The 17,403-nt window shown below is 42.4% G+C and overlaps 1 protein-coding gene across 5 annotated transcripts in view; it reads right to left on the reverse strand.

Moving 5' to 3' along the window:
- Positions 1-3,405: 3,405 nt before the first annotated feature.
- F8 (coagulation factor VIII) overlaps positions 3,406-17,403 on the reverse strand; it is a 218,037-nt gene continuing 204,039 nt past the window's right edge. For all 5 annotated transcript variants that reach the window (XM_063634645.1, XM_055269168.2, XM_055269170.2 and 2 more), the window contains 3 exons: positions 16,145-16,293; positions 14,845-15,021; positions 3,406-5,698 (listed from right to left, as the gene is read on the reverse strand). In XM_063634645.1, coding sequence (XP_063490715.1) covers positions 5,543-5,698; positions 14,845-15,021; positions 16,145-16,293 — 482 coding nt within the window. In that variant the 3' untranslated portion in view covers positions 3,406-5,542. The remainder of the gene's footprint in view (positions 5,699-14,844; positions 15,022-16,144; positions 16,294-17,403) is intronic.

Here is a 17,403-nt window from a genome sequence, read left to right on the forward strand (position 1 = left end):
CTTGATAAGAGAGATGGTGCTACCATTTTCCCTTTATGCTGCCTTGAATATTGTTTAAGAAATGTTGCCTGAAGTTGCTCTGATAATTTCAAGCCGCTAAACTAACACCTGTATCTGCTTACTTCTGGACTGCATGGTATGAGAAAAATATACTCTTATTTGAGCCATTATAATTTGGGCCTCCTATTGCTTAAGACATTTATAACTGATATACTCACCTACTGTTTGATAGGGCTTAAAGAGACCCACATCCAGTGGGAAACCACTTACCTGAAAACAGACTTAGCACCACGGAATTCAAAGAAACCAGTGGAATTAGGCCTTAGTCTTTAAAGCTCAGAAGTCTTCAGAAGAAGCTGGTCAGTCTTCTCCTTAGGTCTCTGAAGTTCCAAATAGAATTCTACCACTCCTTGTGATATCATCGATTACATTTAACCCTCCCCCAGTCTCTTTATTTGACAGCTAAGCACACAGACATCATTTTCTGTCTATGTATAAACATCTGTGTTGATACCAAGACCCATCCTTACAGTAGTTCTATCCTCTTAGGCTTGAATAATTCTAAGATATTTTATTCACCACATGGTATCTAACTATGCCTTATAATAACATATATATGTGGCATTTCATGTCAGGGAAAAAGACATTATTTAATATGATGTTGGGTGTGAGCCCTTTGCCATGCTATGCAAAATAGAAATTCTAGATGGATCCAGGACTAAACAAAAAATAAAATCATATACAAAATATGACGTTTTCTGTCATACTTTTATGATAGAAAATTCTATGTGTGGATATTTTTATAATCTTGGTGCAGAAAAAGCTACTCTAAGCATGTCATAAAACCCAAAGCATTGTTTAAAAAAGATAAAAGATTAATGACAAATTAAGTAATTTCACAGCATATACGACATTCAATTAAGATTGTTAACGTACAAAGAACTCTTACAAACTAATTAAAAAGAAATAGTTCTGGCTAGGCACTGTGGCTGACGCCTGTCATCCCAGCACTTTGGGAGGCTGAGGCAGGAGGATAGCTTGAGCCCAGGAGTTCGAGACCAGCCTGAGCAACATAGCGAGATCCTGTCTCTACAAAAAATTTAAAAATTAGCTGGGTGTGGTGGTGCATGCTTGTAGTCCCAGCTACTCGGGAGGCTGAGGCAGTAGCCTGGCTTGAGCCTGGGAGATTGAGGCTGCAGTGAGCTATGATCATGCCACTGCACTCCAGCCGGGGTGACATGCAGGGCTTAAAACCTAGATGATGGGTTGATGGGTGCACCCAGTCACCATGGCACATGTATACCTATGTAACAAACCTGCACGTGTATCCTAGAACTTTAAAAAAAATGCAAATCAAGTCTAGGCAACATAGCAGGATACTGTCTCTACAAAAAATAAAATATTTAAAAAATTAAAAAAATAATATTTATCCATAGAAGAACTGGCAAAAATGGTATCTCAGTTAGGGTTCTATCAGAAAACAGAGCTACCAGGAAATACATAAAATGAAAGCTTTTGTTGAGTCCTCCAGTCTCCCCCAGTTTCTTGCTGTGTCATGCTAGAAAATCATGGAGTGGCTTGATCATTCTGTGACCCATCCAGCAGGCCTGAATGCAAATTGGGACCTTGAACATTCCCAGGCGCTGATAAAGGTATCTAGGTTGTGACCCCGAACACTGAAAAAAACTGGCCCTGGCCCTTGAGCCAAATTCCTCTAAACCCTCATATGAGTTCCATACCCTGACCTTTCTGTGGAGGGAAAGGTGAGGTGAAGTGGAGAAAGCAAGTGTACACTGGAAGCCTGAAAGGAGAAGAGCCCATGAAATGGACTAAAACCTGCATCAGTCTCATATTATCTCCAAGCTTCTAACTTCGATGGTGGAGTAACATGCATGAGAAGGTCCTGTGTTTCCTGAAAGAGCTAAACACACAACTTTTCTAGGATTTGGAGAAGCTAAAAGAGCCAGCAGGAGCTGGAGGACCTGCAAACTTGGTCACTGTCCTGTGCCCACCAGGTAACCCCACAAAATAGTGACAATGTGAATAAGCTGAAAATGAGCATTGTGTGCCTGACTTTTCCATTGTAAAAAGAATATGGCTGTCATATAAGTTAACTTTAGCTGAATGAAAAACTACCTCCAACTTAGCAACTGTGAAGAAAACATTTATTACCTTATAGTTTCTGTAGGTTAGGAGTTTTGGAGTGGCTTAGCTGAGTGGTTGTGGCTTGGGTCTCTGATGAGATTGGAGTCACTTATCTGCTGGGACTGCAGTCATCTGAAAGCTTGACTGTACTGGAGGATCTGCTTCCAAGATGGTGCATTCACATGACTATTGCTAGGATGACCAAAAGTCCCAGCTTGCCTGGGACTCAGGATTGGCTTCATGGGAGTTTGATCTATGAAGGTCCACAGGGCCCCACACCCTGAGGGGCCCTATGTTTTTTTTGCTCTGATGTCACTGTCTTGAAATTCTTAACAATTTTATCTTTGATCTTGTGTTTTGTAAGGGAAGTTTAATGAGACCGCCTATTTCATCACACTCGTTTTCTCCTCCCCACTGACTTTGTCAACATTCTTCTCCCTTTGAGTCTCACTGAACTCTGATGCTCATGGGCATTGTATGCATTCTTTGCTATTCTATTTGCACATAGTGTTTACAATGCATTTTTGCATTGTTGTAAAACTGTAGTAAGAACACAACATGGTATCTGCTCTCTTAACAAATTTTTAAGTGCCCAGTATGGTATCGTTAGCTATATGCACAATGTTGTACATTAGATCTGCAGAACTTAATTCATCTTGCATAACTGAAACTTTTTTTTTTTTTTTGAGATGGAGTCTCACTCTGTTGCCCAGGCTGATGGAATGTGATGGCATGATCTCGGCTCACTGCAACCTCCACCCGCCTCCCGGGTTCAGGTGATTCTTATGCCTCAACCTCCCAAGTAGCTGGGACTACAGGCATGTGCCACCATGCCCAACTAATTTTTATATTTTTATTAGAGACGGGATTTCGCCATGTTGGCTAGGCTGGTCTTGAACTCCTGACCTCAGGTGATCCGCCCGCCTTGGCCTCCCAAAGTGCTGGGATTACAGGCATGAGCCACCGTGCCCAGCAGCATAACTGAAACTTTATGCCCATTGAACAGAAACTCCCATTTCTCTCTCAGTCTCTCTCTCTCCATATAAGCTGTTCTCCTGGATTGAGGCTCCATTTCTGATTTATTTTATTCAGACTCTCATGAATTATATCATTTTTACTCTGAGTTCAATTTAATCTGGTTTTCTAACTCACTAATTTGGTTTTCTAGAGTGCCCGTCTTGCTATTCAGTGCCCCTATTTGTTTTAAAAATCAGTGTTCACATTTTTATTTCCAGTGTAAAAACACAATTCTCAACGGCATTTGTTTGTATGTGTCAATGTTTTATTTAACTCATTACTGAAGAAACCAGCAGGAAAGTAAAAGAGCTAGTTCCGTGAACATTTGAGAAATAGAGATGTATACAGTCAATGGGAAAAGAACGCCAGAACAAGATTATTGAGTTAAACATAACAGGAAATAAAACCATATCACCTTTGGGGTTAACTCCTCTACCAGGCTATAAAACAAAACAACTTATTCATTTCTGTAAGTTAGCCTCTAAACTTTAAGAACTTCACAGGGCTATAAACCATTTGCACCTTCATCATTTGTGGATTGTGACTATACTGTGACAGCTATGTTATAGTTTCCAAAGAGGTCAGATAAGGGTCAAGCACGATTATTAGAAAATACTCCAGCATAGAAAAAAGTAGCCATTCTTTTGCCTTTTCTCAGATTGGGATCCATTTTTCTTTCATATTAGGATCTCCTGTTTTCAAATTGCCCTGGGTTGCAATCTTTGGATGCTTCCTCCAACTGCTCTATAACTTATCCTTGCCTCCAGCCCCCTTTACTATCAGGAGATTCTGTGTAGTCATAGTGAAGGGGTCAGGCAGATGGAAGGAGCATTAAACCCTTCACAATCTTGTGGGGGTGGAGGGCAAGATGGGGGATCCTATTGTGTGGTGATATGGCAGACCGGAGTATTTTTTCTGTTTTCACCATCCAATTTTCTTCTGACCTCCTTGATATTTCAACTATGTAAGTGGGACTCTAGTTTTCAGTCATGGTATAAAATTTCCCGTTACATTTTTGTTGTGTTATTTTCAGCAGGAAATTAGTAGAGGGAGAGAGTAAACTGAGTGCATTATTAGAATTACAAAGTTTGTATCTCCTATCTCAGATAACCAGGGATTTTCCTCATTATTTCCACAGAAATATTAAATGTATGTCCTTTAGAAGCCTAATATCATCATCATTTTCTTTCTTGGCCACCACAAATTTCAAGAAGACATTTTTTATTTCAAAGCTTTCAACAATTGCATCCTCCTGACTTGTTTTTTTATTGGTCAGAATTAAGACCAAATGGCTTTGCATGTACATCTTTCTGAGATTAAATCTATGGACACTCGTCAGAAAAATGCACATTTGCATATATACAGAATGCCTTCTATAATTTCAGGGGACTTAGGGATTCTCGAACCCCATCTATAATTCTCAGTTTAAGAATGCTAGTTTTGGAGATAAGAATGTGCCCCTCATGCATGTTCTCACTCATAGGTGGGAATTGAACAATGAGAACTCATGGACACAGGAAGGGGAACATCACGCTCCGGGGACTGTTGTGGGGTGGGGGGAGGGGGGAGGGACAGCATTAGGAGATACACCTAATGCTAAATGACGAGTTAATGGGTGCAGGAAATCAACATGGCACATGGATACATATGTAACAAACCTGCACATTGTGCACATGTACCCTAAAACCCTAAAGTATAATAAAAAAAAAAAAAAAGAATGTGCCCCTCATAATGACTAAATAACATAATTATATCTATGTGTAAGGAAGCAGAAACAGACTTTAATGTAGTAGTTATTGTATTATCTCCACTTTGCAGATTGTCCAAATGATTTGCCTTTTGACTTCAAGATTGTATTGATCCGATCCTGAAACATGTTTTGTTCCATGCTTGACCAGGATAATAAACAACTGAGAGTTTTATTTTAAATGTATGAGGCTTAATCTGAAATGCTTACATCATAAATATCTTTTTCAAACTTTCATCACATAGTTTTTCTACAGCAGAGGAAGTGGTGACTCTGAGAGGTCTTTCATGCAGGTTTCTCCTCAATTCTTTTTGCCTAGTTACATTGGAAGGAAGGAGTAATCTGGGAGCAGCTGCAGAAAATAGGTAAGAGTTAAGTTAAATTGGATGCACCCTCCTGGCTCCCCACCAAAGAAATGCAGGATTAATGATAGTTAATTCAGGCGGCTTCAAGGCAGTGTCTGCTAGGACTGTATAGTTTAAAAACATAGCAAAATAATGGTGCCATGGACAATGTGGGGCAGGAAGTAAACCGAAGGTCAGCACAAAGGTAGAAGGCAAGCCAGGGAGGGACACTGCCCTGGAGCTGAGGAGGGAGGGGTGATGGCACTGGCAGGTGCTGCAGTGGCCACCCTCAGTACAGCTCCTGTGCCTGGCAGCCCAGAACCTCCATCCTCAGGGCAATCTGGTGCACCCAACTCTGGGGGTGAACTCGAAGGTAGCGAGTCAGTAACGGTGGGTCTAGAGAGTTTACCACAGGTGTGAAGGAGTCTTGATTTCCCTGAAAAACCTGAAAGAGGAAAGATAGCATTTATTGGTTGTTGGACAGGACAATGGTCACTGCAAAGCACAGACGCTTTTCTCACTTCTAGTTGTTTCCAGTAGTCCAGGATTAAACCCTGGAAGATGACTAGATGACTCTGTCCCACGCATCTGGGACATCTAGAATTAAGAGTACCCTGCTTTGGAGGCCTTCACTCTAGCTTGGCCTTATATCTAGAATGTTCTCACCCACTTCCCAAACCTCAGTGACATTAAGTGCTTTGTCCTGGGTCACACACAGCACCTGTGTTGGACCATCTGGAGATGAGAGTCAGGCTTTGGCAAGAGGAGTACATGGCAAGAGCTCAGAAAATGGTAGCTTAATCGTTATTAGTCAGATAAACTGGTTTCTCACATGTTGGTGACAACTTTAGAATGATAACGAATGCAACACAGCAAGGCATGCAATTTAGTGTAGCTGGGCAACCTTGGCAGGAGGGGATGCAGAAGAGAGAAAGAAGTGGGAAGAGTCTAAGACTCAAGGCATCTTGCTACTCCAGGACTTTGGAGCAAAGGCCACCTATAACTGGGTGGATGTTTGGGAAAATGAAGATCCGAATGTTCAAAACGTGTAATTCAAGGCAACTCTAAAACCCTGTGGGTTTTGTGTGGATTCTGAGGTAAACCTACAGAAGAAAGTCCAGCCAAATGGTGAGAATAAGCAAGAGTCTTGGAGAAAAAGGAACAGAATGAAGGCCATGTCCTACCATAATGCATGCTCTTGCGAGGACAGACAGACACCATGATATCCTTAGGATTTCCTGAGGCAGTTTGTGTAAAAGGAGGCAACTTGCCACCAAAATGGGAAAGAAGTGGTTAAACAGCAACAATAGGGCTCCTGCTTCCTGGGATTATTGGGTGACATTTTCCTCTAACAATCCTGGCATCTTCAAGCGTGGTGTCGGTTTTACCTCGGATTCCAAATGGGAAGGGACTTTTCCTGGTAAATGTGCTGTGAAGTAACACTGTGATCTTACAGAGAGTTTAGCTATCAGAACAAAAGAAGTTTGGGCCATCTTCATTACTCTAGCTACATTTTCCCCCTAGGTTCCCAACCCTGGCTGCTTATTGGAATCGCCTTTGGAGCTTTTAAAAAATGATGCATGGGCTAGCTCCCCACCCCCCCCACCCCTCCAAGAGAAGCCAATTTAATTGGTCTGTTCCCACCTTGGCCCCCTTACTCTGGTCTCCAAGTTCTGCCTAATATAGCCACTGCCCAAGTCTCTGATCTGTTCTCCCACTGCATTCCTCCTATTTTACCGCATCGCAGATAAGCTAATCTTTTAGTTTCTCAACGATGTCAACTCTTGTTTTATTTAACATGAGAGCCTTTGTATATGTGATTTCCTCTGCTTGGAAGGCTCTTACCCCTTCTGTTTCTTCTTTTATCTATGTTTTTTACCCTTCAGGTCTCAGTTTAAATACTACCTCTTAAACCAAGCATAGTGGCATGCCCCTGTAGTCCCAGCTACTCAGCAGGCTGAGGCAGGAGGACTGCTTGAGCCCAGGAGTTTGAGACAAGCCTAGGCAACATAGCGAAATTCTGCCTCAATTTTTTTTTTTTTTGAGACGGAGTCTCGCTCTGTCACCCAGGCTGGAGTGCAGTGGCACCATCTTGGCTCACTGCAAGCTCTGCCTCCCAGGTTCGCGCCATTCTCCTGCCTCAGCCTCCCGAGTAGCTGGGACTACAGGCGCCCGCCCCCATGCCCGGCTCATTTTTTGTATTTTTAGTAGAGATGGGGTTTCACTGTGTTAGCCAGGATGGTCTCGATCTCCTGACCTCATGATCCACCTGCCTCGGCCTCCCAAAGTGCTGAGCTACCTCTTTAGAAAGGTCTTCCTCATTATTCCTCATGTAAAATAGGACTCTTGTTTGTTCTAAATCTCAACTTACTTGTTTCCTTTGTAGCATTCAGTATCTTTTCCTTTATCTCTTTACATGCTTATTGACTGTTTCCTTTGTCTTTGCCATCAAATGTCAGTTCCACAAGGGCAAAGACCTTGGTCATTGTTGTATCTTCAGCACATAGAATATATAGCATAATGTATATAGCGTGGCAAATATACCATAAACATCTATAAAGTTCTGTATTTGAAAAAATTTTTGAGAAACATTAAGGTCCCTGTTCTGAGATTATTTTACAAATGTGTATGGTGTATTTGGAGGCTTTGTACATCTTTTGTTAGATTTAATCCTTACTGCGTTAAATCAGGGGGCATGCGATGCCAGATTGTCCCATTACTGATGATGCTAAGTTTGATCACTTGGTTAAGATGTCCACCTAATCTGTATATTTATAAAGGTAACCCTTTCCCTTTCCTAACAATCTGTGGAGTGAGACTTTGAGACCATGCAAATATTCTGTTTCACAACAAGCTTTTATCCAATGGTATTAGCAACCCTTAAAGTTCTTTACAAGTATTCAATAGTACATTGATGGTTGCAAACTGATTTTCCAATTATGATCCATTACCCTTCTTATTCCTTTTGATGCTCAAATTGTCTCAAATCTGGCCAACAGGAAGCCCTTCAGGCCAGTTTCTGTGTTCTTTTCACATGATCCCATTAATCTTCTGGCACATCAAGATCACCAAGATCATCTAAGATCGCCTGGCAGTTTCCTTGATCCAGCCTTGAAAAAAAGTCATTTCTCTAGGGAGCTCAGATTCTTTTGACTGGAAAATGGTAGTTAGAGACCAAGATTTGGGCATGGGATGGGCTCGTTATTACTGCAGTGTAATTACTTCTAGATTCCTTCAGTGAACAGTGCTAAGAATATGATTTTTTAAATTCCTAAGTTCTCACTGACACTTCTAATTCAACTCTAACATTCTTTTTGTTAGTATTAGATTTCTAGGGCTACTGTAACAAATTCACCACACACTTGGTGCCTTTCAAACAAAAGAAATTTATTCACTTATCGTTCTAGAGGCTTAAAGTCTGGAGCCTGGAGCAGAGGCACAAAAGAGTGTGTCAAACACAAAATCACATTTAAAGCTTCTGTTTGGAAGTGGTATATGTCATGTCCAATCACAATCTATTGATCAAAATGAGCCACACAGCCATGCCTAATGTTGATGAGGCTTTCAAGGAAAGAGGGAATAAAAACTCAAGAACATCAGTACCATCTGCCTCATATGCTATTTTCTGTTCATTTACAAATTTCTTACATTTTCTTGTTTCAGCAATAAGAGGTGATTTATGCAGGCAGACATGAGGGCTGGGTGGCTTACTAGGTTTCTTAGCCAGTAGTACCCTCTACTGTTGATAAATGGAAGTGTAATTTATTTAATAGATGGGACCAAAGAGGTTTGTGAGTCTTGTGATTTCGTAATTCACTTTTGTTTTTATAGGACAGTTAATTTCCAACATTTGCTTTCTTCTTTCTTTCTTTTTTTTTTTTTTTTTGAGACAGGGTTTCTCTCTGGAGATGAATACTCCAAACAGCATGACTTGATCATTATACACTCTATGCAGGTAGCAAACATATGTAAACCATAAATATATAAAATATGGCCAGGCACAGTGACTCACGCCTGTAATCCCAGCACTTTGGGAGGCCGAGGCAGATGGATCACCTGAGGTCAGGAGTTCGAGACCAGCCTGGCCAACATGACGAAACCATGCCTCTACTAAAAACACAAAAATTAGGCAGGTGCCTGTAATGCCAGCTACTCGGGAGGCTGAGGCATGATAATTGCTTGAACCTGGGAGACAGAGGTTGCAGTGAGCTGAGATCATGCCACTGCACTCTGGCCTGGGTGACAGAGCGAGACTCCATCTCAAAAAATATGTATATGCAAAATATCTCCATTGGATACTCCTAATCAACTACTTTTAAGAAGCAAGGGTCTTGGTGACTATGTATATTGACACTTATGAACATATTTGTCAAACTAATGAATATTATGAGATTAGTTGGTTGCTCCTAATGTTGCTGGAAAAAGTGATGAAAGAAAAGGAGGAGCTCAGGAATTTGAATTCCCAGCTCAAGAGCTGCATAAATGACCTGACAGATTCTATGTATGCCCTGAAGGAGACCCTTATCTACTGTAGCCACAGAGCTGAGATTGCTGAAAATCAAATGCCAAATCTCATCCTGTGACTAACTGAATTATAAAGCAAGCCAAACTCCCAGCTTTGCAGGGTGTCTACTGTTAAAGCAAGGGCATTGATCGGGAAAGAATGGGGCACTATAAGTTGGATTAGGTATGTGTGGAAGACCCTGATTAAGCTGGGGACATAGAGCTCCTAAATATTGATGAGTCTTCTTTCCCAGTGAAAGTTTTCTCTCCATCCCTGTGGTGGCAGTATCTCCACTCCAGTCTAAGTGGATTAACCCTGCACTGCCTGAGGAAACTGTAATGGCCTCCCCTGAGGCAACTGCCATGCAAGATAATACTGATTCCCTTCAGGACCCACCCTACCACCCCTCTTTGTTATTAGATCTATAACTACAGTCAAGTCCCAGCAGGCGAGGTGAGGTATGAAGGTGACCCATGACAAGGTGCACTATACTCCAAAATCATGACTTGAGTTTTCTAATTTACACAAGCAGGAATCCAGAGAATATGTATAGGAATGGGTACTAAGGATGTGAGATAATAGTGGAAGGCACATAAAGTTGGATTAGGCCAAATTTATTGACATGGGCCCACTAAGCAGAGATTCTGGACTTAATGTTGCATCTCAGGGAATTAGGAAGGCCTCCAACGGTTTAATTGGTTGGCCGAAACACAGACCAAAAGATGGCCCACAGTGAGCAAACTAGAAATTTCAGACTTGCCCTGGTTTAATGTAGAAGAAAGGAGATTGAAATGCTAGAGTGAATTTGTCATTTAAGACCTACTCACCAACACTGGGAGAGTTCAGAAGACACAGATCTCACCATTACTTTGAGAAATAAATTTGTGAGGGGAATCTCAGCATCCTTGAAGGGCTCTGTGATCACTCTTCTCTGTAGGTGACACCTTACAGCAGGACCTGCAGTACTGAATTATAAAACCTAAATACAATGGGAATAATTGGATCCTGGGGTGGAAGGGGCCAATAGGCAGCACTCAGCTGCCAAAGGCAAGGTAAGTGTAGTTGCCATAAGGGACAGCAGAGTCAAAGCAGCAATTAGAATAGTATGACTTGCACGGACCTATGGTGTTGGCTAGTAGATTATAGTGTTCTTAGATGTGATATAGATAGAATGCCTACCAAATTCTTGAACTGCATAAGCGGAAAAGTTCTAGGTCAAGTGAACAAAAGTCTAACCTGAATAATAAAAACAGAGTCACAGCCTCTCAATCAATTCCCAGACTTGAGCAAGTTTACAGACCCAGCACTCCTTGAATGAAGGGGAGGCTCAGTATCCTTGAGGAAGGACTCTGGTACACTGCCAAGAATACTGTCACTCTTTCTCTCAGCCTTCCCCAAAGGGACATATGGCCTTTCTATAAGAATAAATGTGCATCGAAGAAAAATAATTAATCAGACCTTTCAGGGACTACTGGACAATGGCTCTGAACTGGCACTAATTTCAGGAGACCCAAAATGTCACTGTGGTCCACCACAGTATAGGCTTATGGAGGGTCAAATGACTGATGGAATTTTAGCTCAAGTCCATCTCAAAGTGGATGCAGAGGATCTGTGAGACTATCTTGTGGTTATTTCCCGAGTCCTGGAATGTGTAATTGGAAGAGATATATTGAGCAGCTAGCAGGATCTTCACATTGGTTCCCTGACCTATGGAGCAGGGGCTGTTGTAGTGAGAAGTCCTCCTGTAATCCTCTGTGAATAACTATTCTCCTTTTGTGAGATAGCTCTTGGCCTACTACTGGGCCTTAGTAGATACTGAATGCTTAGCCACAGACCACCAAGTTGCCATGTGACCTGAACTGCCCATCATGAACTAGGTGTTATCTGACCCACCAAGCCATAAAGTTGGGTATGAACAATGGTACTCCATCATCAAATGGAAGTGGTATATACATGATCAGGTCTGAACAGGTCCTGAAAACACATGTAAATTACATGAAGAAGTAGCCCAAATGTCCATGGTGCCTGTTTCTGCTACCCTGCCTTCTCTCTCCCAGCCTGCACTTACGGCCTCATTGGGAGTTCCCTATGATCAGTTTACAGAGGAAGAGGAGTCTTGGGCCTGGTTTACAGATGGTTCTGCACGATATGCAGGTACTACACAAAAGTGGACAGTCCCTATCTGAGATACCCATGAAGGACAGTGGGAAGAATTTTAGGCAGTGTACCTGGTTATGGACTTTGCTTAGAAGGAGAAATGGCCAGGTGTGCAATTATATGTCAAGTAATGGGCCGTAGTCAGTGTTTTGTCCAGATAGGGACTTGGAAGGAACATGATTAGAAAACAGGTGACAAAGAAATTTGGGGAAGAGGTATGTGGACAGATCTCTCTGAATGGGCAAAGGATGTGAATATATTTATGTCCCATGTGAGTGCTCAATGAAGGGTGACCTTGGCAGATAAGGATTTCAATAATCAAGTAAATATGATGGGCCGAGTGCAGTGGCTCATGCCTGTAATCCCAGCACTTTGGGAAGCCAAGGCGGGAGGATCACCTGAGGTCACAAGTTCAAGACCAGCCTGGCCAACATGGTGAAACCGTCTCTACTAAAAATACAAAAATTAGCCAGGCGTGGTGATGTGCGCCTGTAGTCCCAGCTACTCGGGAGGCTGAGGCACTAGAAATGCTTGAACTCGGGAGGCAGAGGTTGCAGTGAGCCGAGATCGTGCCACTGCACTCCAGCCTGGGCAACAGAGCAAGACTCCATCTCAAAGAAAAAGTAGATATGATGACCTGTTCTGTGGATACCAGTCATCCTTTTTACTCAGCCACCTATGTTACTGCCTGATGGGCTCGTGAACAAAGTAGCCATGGTGGCAGGGATAGAGGCTATGCAACATGGACTTCTATTCAACAAGGCTGACCTGGCTATGGCCATTGCTAAGTGCCCAATCTGCCAGCAGTAGAGACAAACAGAGAGTCCCCAGTATGGCAGTATTTCCCAGGATGATCAGCCAGCTATCTGGCAGCAGGTTGATTACATTGGAATATGTTCATCACGGAAGGGGCAGTGTTTTGTCCTTCCTGGAAGGAAACTGGACTACTACTTCACAATGGAGGTATGGAAGAGTATGTCTGGAATACAATAGATCCCTTAGAGTGTCTCTTAGTATTACCAGGCCCTATGATTCTGGTCAATGGGAAACTACAGCAACCCAATCCATGCAGGACTACTAGTGGCCCAGGCTCTTCAGGAATACAGGTTTGGGTCACCTCATCAGGTAAAGAACCACAATCAGCTGAGATTCTTGCTGAAGGCAAAGTCAATACAGAATGGGTAGTAGAAGAAGGTAGTTATCAATACCAGCCAAGTTTTGTTATATCATGTTAGGTGGAATTATGACCTCATTTTTGTCTCTATTTAGAGATAAAGGAGATGTGTATGGTGGGTGCTACATTGACAAGGGGTGGACTTGTCATGGTTAATTTTATGTATCTACTTTACTTGGTCATAAGGTGCCCAGATATTTACTCAAACATTATTCTGGTTATTTCTGTGAAGGTGTTTTTGAATGAAATTAACATTGAAGTCAGTAGACTGAGTAAAGCAGATTGCTCTCCCTAATGTGGATAGGCATCATCCAATTAGTTGAAGGCCTGAATAGAACAAAAAGGCTGAGTCTTCCCCAAGTAAAAAAGTATTCTTGCTGCCTGACTGCCTTTGGACTGGAACATCAGCTTTTTCCTGCTTTCGGTTTTGAACTAAAACAGTGTAGCTCATCCAGAGAGAGAGAGAGACAGACAGACAGACAGAATCTCCTATTGGTTCTGTTTCTTTGGATATCCCTGACTAACACACTCATATAAGTAGAATCATACAATATCTATCCTTTTATGTCTGGCCTATTCACTTAGCATATTTTCTTTTCTTTTTCTTTTTTTTTTTTTGAGATGGAGTCTCACTCTGTTGCCCAGGCTGGAATGCAGTGGCGTGATCTCGGCTCACTGCAAGCTCTGCCTCCTGGGTTCATGCCATTCTCCTGTCTCAGCCTCCCGAGTAGCTGGGACTACAGGCACCCGCCACCACGCTTGGCTAATTTTTTGTATTTTTAGTAGAGACGGAGTTTCACCGTGTTAGCCAGGATGGTCTCGATCTCCTGACCTCGTGATCTGCCCGCCTCGGCCTCCCAAAGTGCTGGGATCATAGGCATTGGCCACTGCGCCCGGGCTTCACTTAGCATATTTTCAAAGTTCATCATGTTGTGGCACTAATCAGAGATATAACCTTTTTTAAATGGGAATTTCTTCTAGAATATCCAATGTCTAGACTTCAGTTGACCAAACTGCCAGTTTGGTGAAGTCTTTCATCCAGCCTTGATGGATAAGGGAATTCTTCTTGGACGTGACGTTTATCCAAGACTTAACGAATGAGTCAGGTGAAAGTGGCAGTAGAGGGTAGCTAGAAAAATGTTCCAGGTAGAAGAAACAGTATCTATTTAAAAGCCTGGTATGAGATATAATGGCTGTATTTAGTGACCTGAGAATTTCTTAGTATGGATAGAGCTTAAAGAGCCAAGTGGCAAGAGACTGTATTGGAGAGATTGGTAAGGACCACATCATGGTTAATTCTTGGTGAAAAAATAATATGAAAAACACCAAAGAAAGGAACTATTTCTTCCCCCATTACTCATGGGGTGATAAGACTTTATGTCACGTCTTTTAATCAGCACAATTTGTTGAATTATCCAGCAAACCCAGATTAAGAATGAAGACTTCCTGGATCACTAAAGTTAAAGGTCAAAAAGGCTTGGGAATCAAGGTGCTGATGAGGAGAATTAACTCTTGGATCTACTCTGCCCTTTTCTCAGTATTTTACCTTTTTCTTAAAGTCACTGTGTTCTCTCAGAATGCCTTTTACAATGGCAAAGGATGTGAATATATTTATGTCCCATGTGAGTGCTCAATGAAGGGTGACCTTAAATTTTGCCCTGAAAGTTTGGTCATATATCAACCTGGTTATGTTATGTTAAGCTCTAGGAGAGGTGGTTTTTTTTTTCTTTCTTTCTTTCCAAGGAGACTAGCATACCTTTACTTTGCCATTCTGAAAAAAGAGAGTCCAGTGATGGCCATCTTGACTGCTGGAGACGAGGAACTCCTTCACATACATGCTGGTAAGTAGAGATTTTACTCCCTGAGTAGTTATTCCTGTGACTTTCATTGTCTTCTGGAAGTCCACTTGCAGCCACTCTTTTGGATTATTCACCTGAGGGCAATAGAGTTGGACTAGTAGCCTCTTGGTCACCATTTACTCCCAGAAATCCCCAAATCCCTCTTAACCATACCACAGCACTTCTCACTCTACTTTCTTTTTTGAGATGGAGTCTTGCTCTGTCACCCAAGCTGTAGTGCAATGGCACGATCTCAGCTCACTGAACCTCCGCCTCCCGAGTTCAACCGATTCTCCTGCCTCAGCTTCCCGAGTAGCTGTGGTTACAGGTGCCCACCACCATGTCTGGATAATTTTGTATTTTTAGTAGAGATGAGGTTTCACCAGGTTGGCCAGGCTGGTCTTGAACTCCTGACTTCAGGTGATCTGCCACCTAGGCCTCCCAAAGTGCTAGGATTACAGGCCTGAGCCACTCTGCCCGGCCTCACTCCTTCCTTCCTTCCTTTCTTTCTTTTCCTTCCTTTCTTTCTTTTCCTTCCTTCCTTCCTCTCTCTCTCTCTCTCTGTTTGTCTCTTTCAGACGGAGTCAGGCACTGTTGCCTGGGCTGGAGTGCAATAGCATGATCTCAGCTCACTGCAACCTCTGCCTCCCGGGTTCATGCGATTATCCTGCCTCAGCAAAAGAGTGGTCTAGAACTCCTGACCTTGTGATCGGCCCGCCTCAACCTCCCAAAGTGCTGGGATTACAGGCATGAGCCACCGCACCCAGCCTCTACTTTCTATTGGCTAGTCAGTCTCTCTTATTCAACTCTAAGCAACTTCAGGGCCAAAATTTTTCACAATTCACCTTTGTATCCCTAGGCTCATCCTTGGGATACTAAGATGTGCAGTAAATGTTTACTTTTCATTGATGTAATGAGAAACCTGGAAAGAAAGCTAATTGTTGATATTTATCTGTAAAATGGACTTTAGCTTCTACAATTATTTGACAGATATTAGCCCAGTACTAGATATAGAGATTCTTCTTCCAGGAGGTTCAATTAGGGATCATTTCCCCCAAATGCCTGTGTGGTTGTCTGCCCATAACCAAACTTCCTTGACACACTTTTTAGAACTAACAGTTGACAGAAATACCTCAGAAGAAACAGTCAAGGCCTTCCCTGATTTTTTCCCCAACCACTGCTCTGAGTCAGTTAAACAGTAAATCTGTTGCCTCTTACCTGAGGTCTCCAGGCATTACTCCTCCCTTGAAGGTGAAGTCGAGCTTTTGAAGGAGACCAGGTGGCAAACATATTGGTAAAGTAGGATGAAGCAGTAATCTGTGCATCTGATATTGCTTTACTCTCCATTCCCAATGGCATGCTGCAACCTCAAAGAAAAGAAAAAAGAAGGTTATCACAAGGACGTGCTGCAGCCTCAGTTATACTGAGCAGCTTCCACTGATATTCTAGGGCTACTGTCATCATAATATCATTTCTCAGGTGTTAACTTTTGCACAGATTCTGTTATTGGTTTTTTGTTTTGTTTTGTTTTTTGTTTTTTGAGATGGAGTCTCACTTTGTCACCCAGGCTGGAGTGTAGTGGCGTGATCTCGGCTCACTGCAACCTCTGCCTCCTGAGTTCAAGCGATTCTCTTGCTTCAGCCTCCCGAGTAGCTGGGACTACAGGCACATGCCACCATGCCCCACTAATTTTTTGTATTTTTGGTAGAGTTGGGGTTTCACCGTGTTAGCAAAGATGGTCTTGATCTCCTGACCTCGTGATCCGCCCGCCTTGACCTCCCAAAGTGCTGGGATTACAGGTGTGAGCCACCACGCCTGGCCAATTCTGTTATTGTTATCTGTTTTCTGGCCAGCTCTTCCCACTTTGTGTGACTCTTTAATTTTCCTTGTTTCTTTTCTTCTTCTACTTTTATTTTAGATTCTAGGGGTACATGGGTAGGTTTGTTGCATGGGTAAATTGCATGTCACTGAGGCTTGGTGTATGAATGATCCCCTTACCCAGGTAGTGAGTGCAGTACCCAATACATAACCTTCTAACCCACACCCCCCTCCCAACCTCTCCCCTCCTGAGTGTCCATCATTGTGTCCATGTGCATTTAATGTTTAGCTCCCACTTATGAGAACACATGATATTTGGTTTTCTGTCCTGTGTTAGTTCATTTATGATAATGGCCTCTAGCTGCATCTATGTTGCTGAAAAGGACATGATCTCATTCTTTTTTATGGCTGCATAGTATTCCACGGTATGTACGTACCACATTTTCTTTATCCAATCTGTTGTTGATGGGCATTTAGGTTGATTCCATGCCTTTGCTATTGTGAATAGTGCTGAAATGAACATATGCGTGCATGTGTCTTTATGACAGAATGATTTATATTCCTTTGATTATATACCCAGTGATGGGGTTGCTGGGTTGAATGGTATTTCTGGGTTTGCCCAGGACTATGCTGGTTTTAGCACTGACAATTTTGTGTCC

Source organism: Symphalangus syndactylus, chromosome X, assembly GCF_028878055.3.
Source record: "Symphalangus syndactylus isolate Jambi chromosome X, NHGRI_mSymSyn1-v2.1_pri, whole genome shotgun sequence".
NCBI classification, from domain to species: domain Eukaryota; kingdom Metazoa; phylum Chordata; class Mammalia; order Primates; family Hylobatidae; genus Symphalangus; species Symphalangus syndactylus.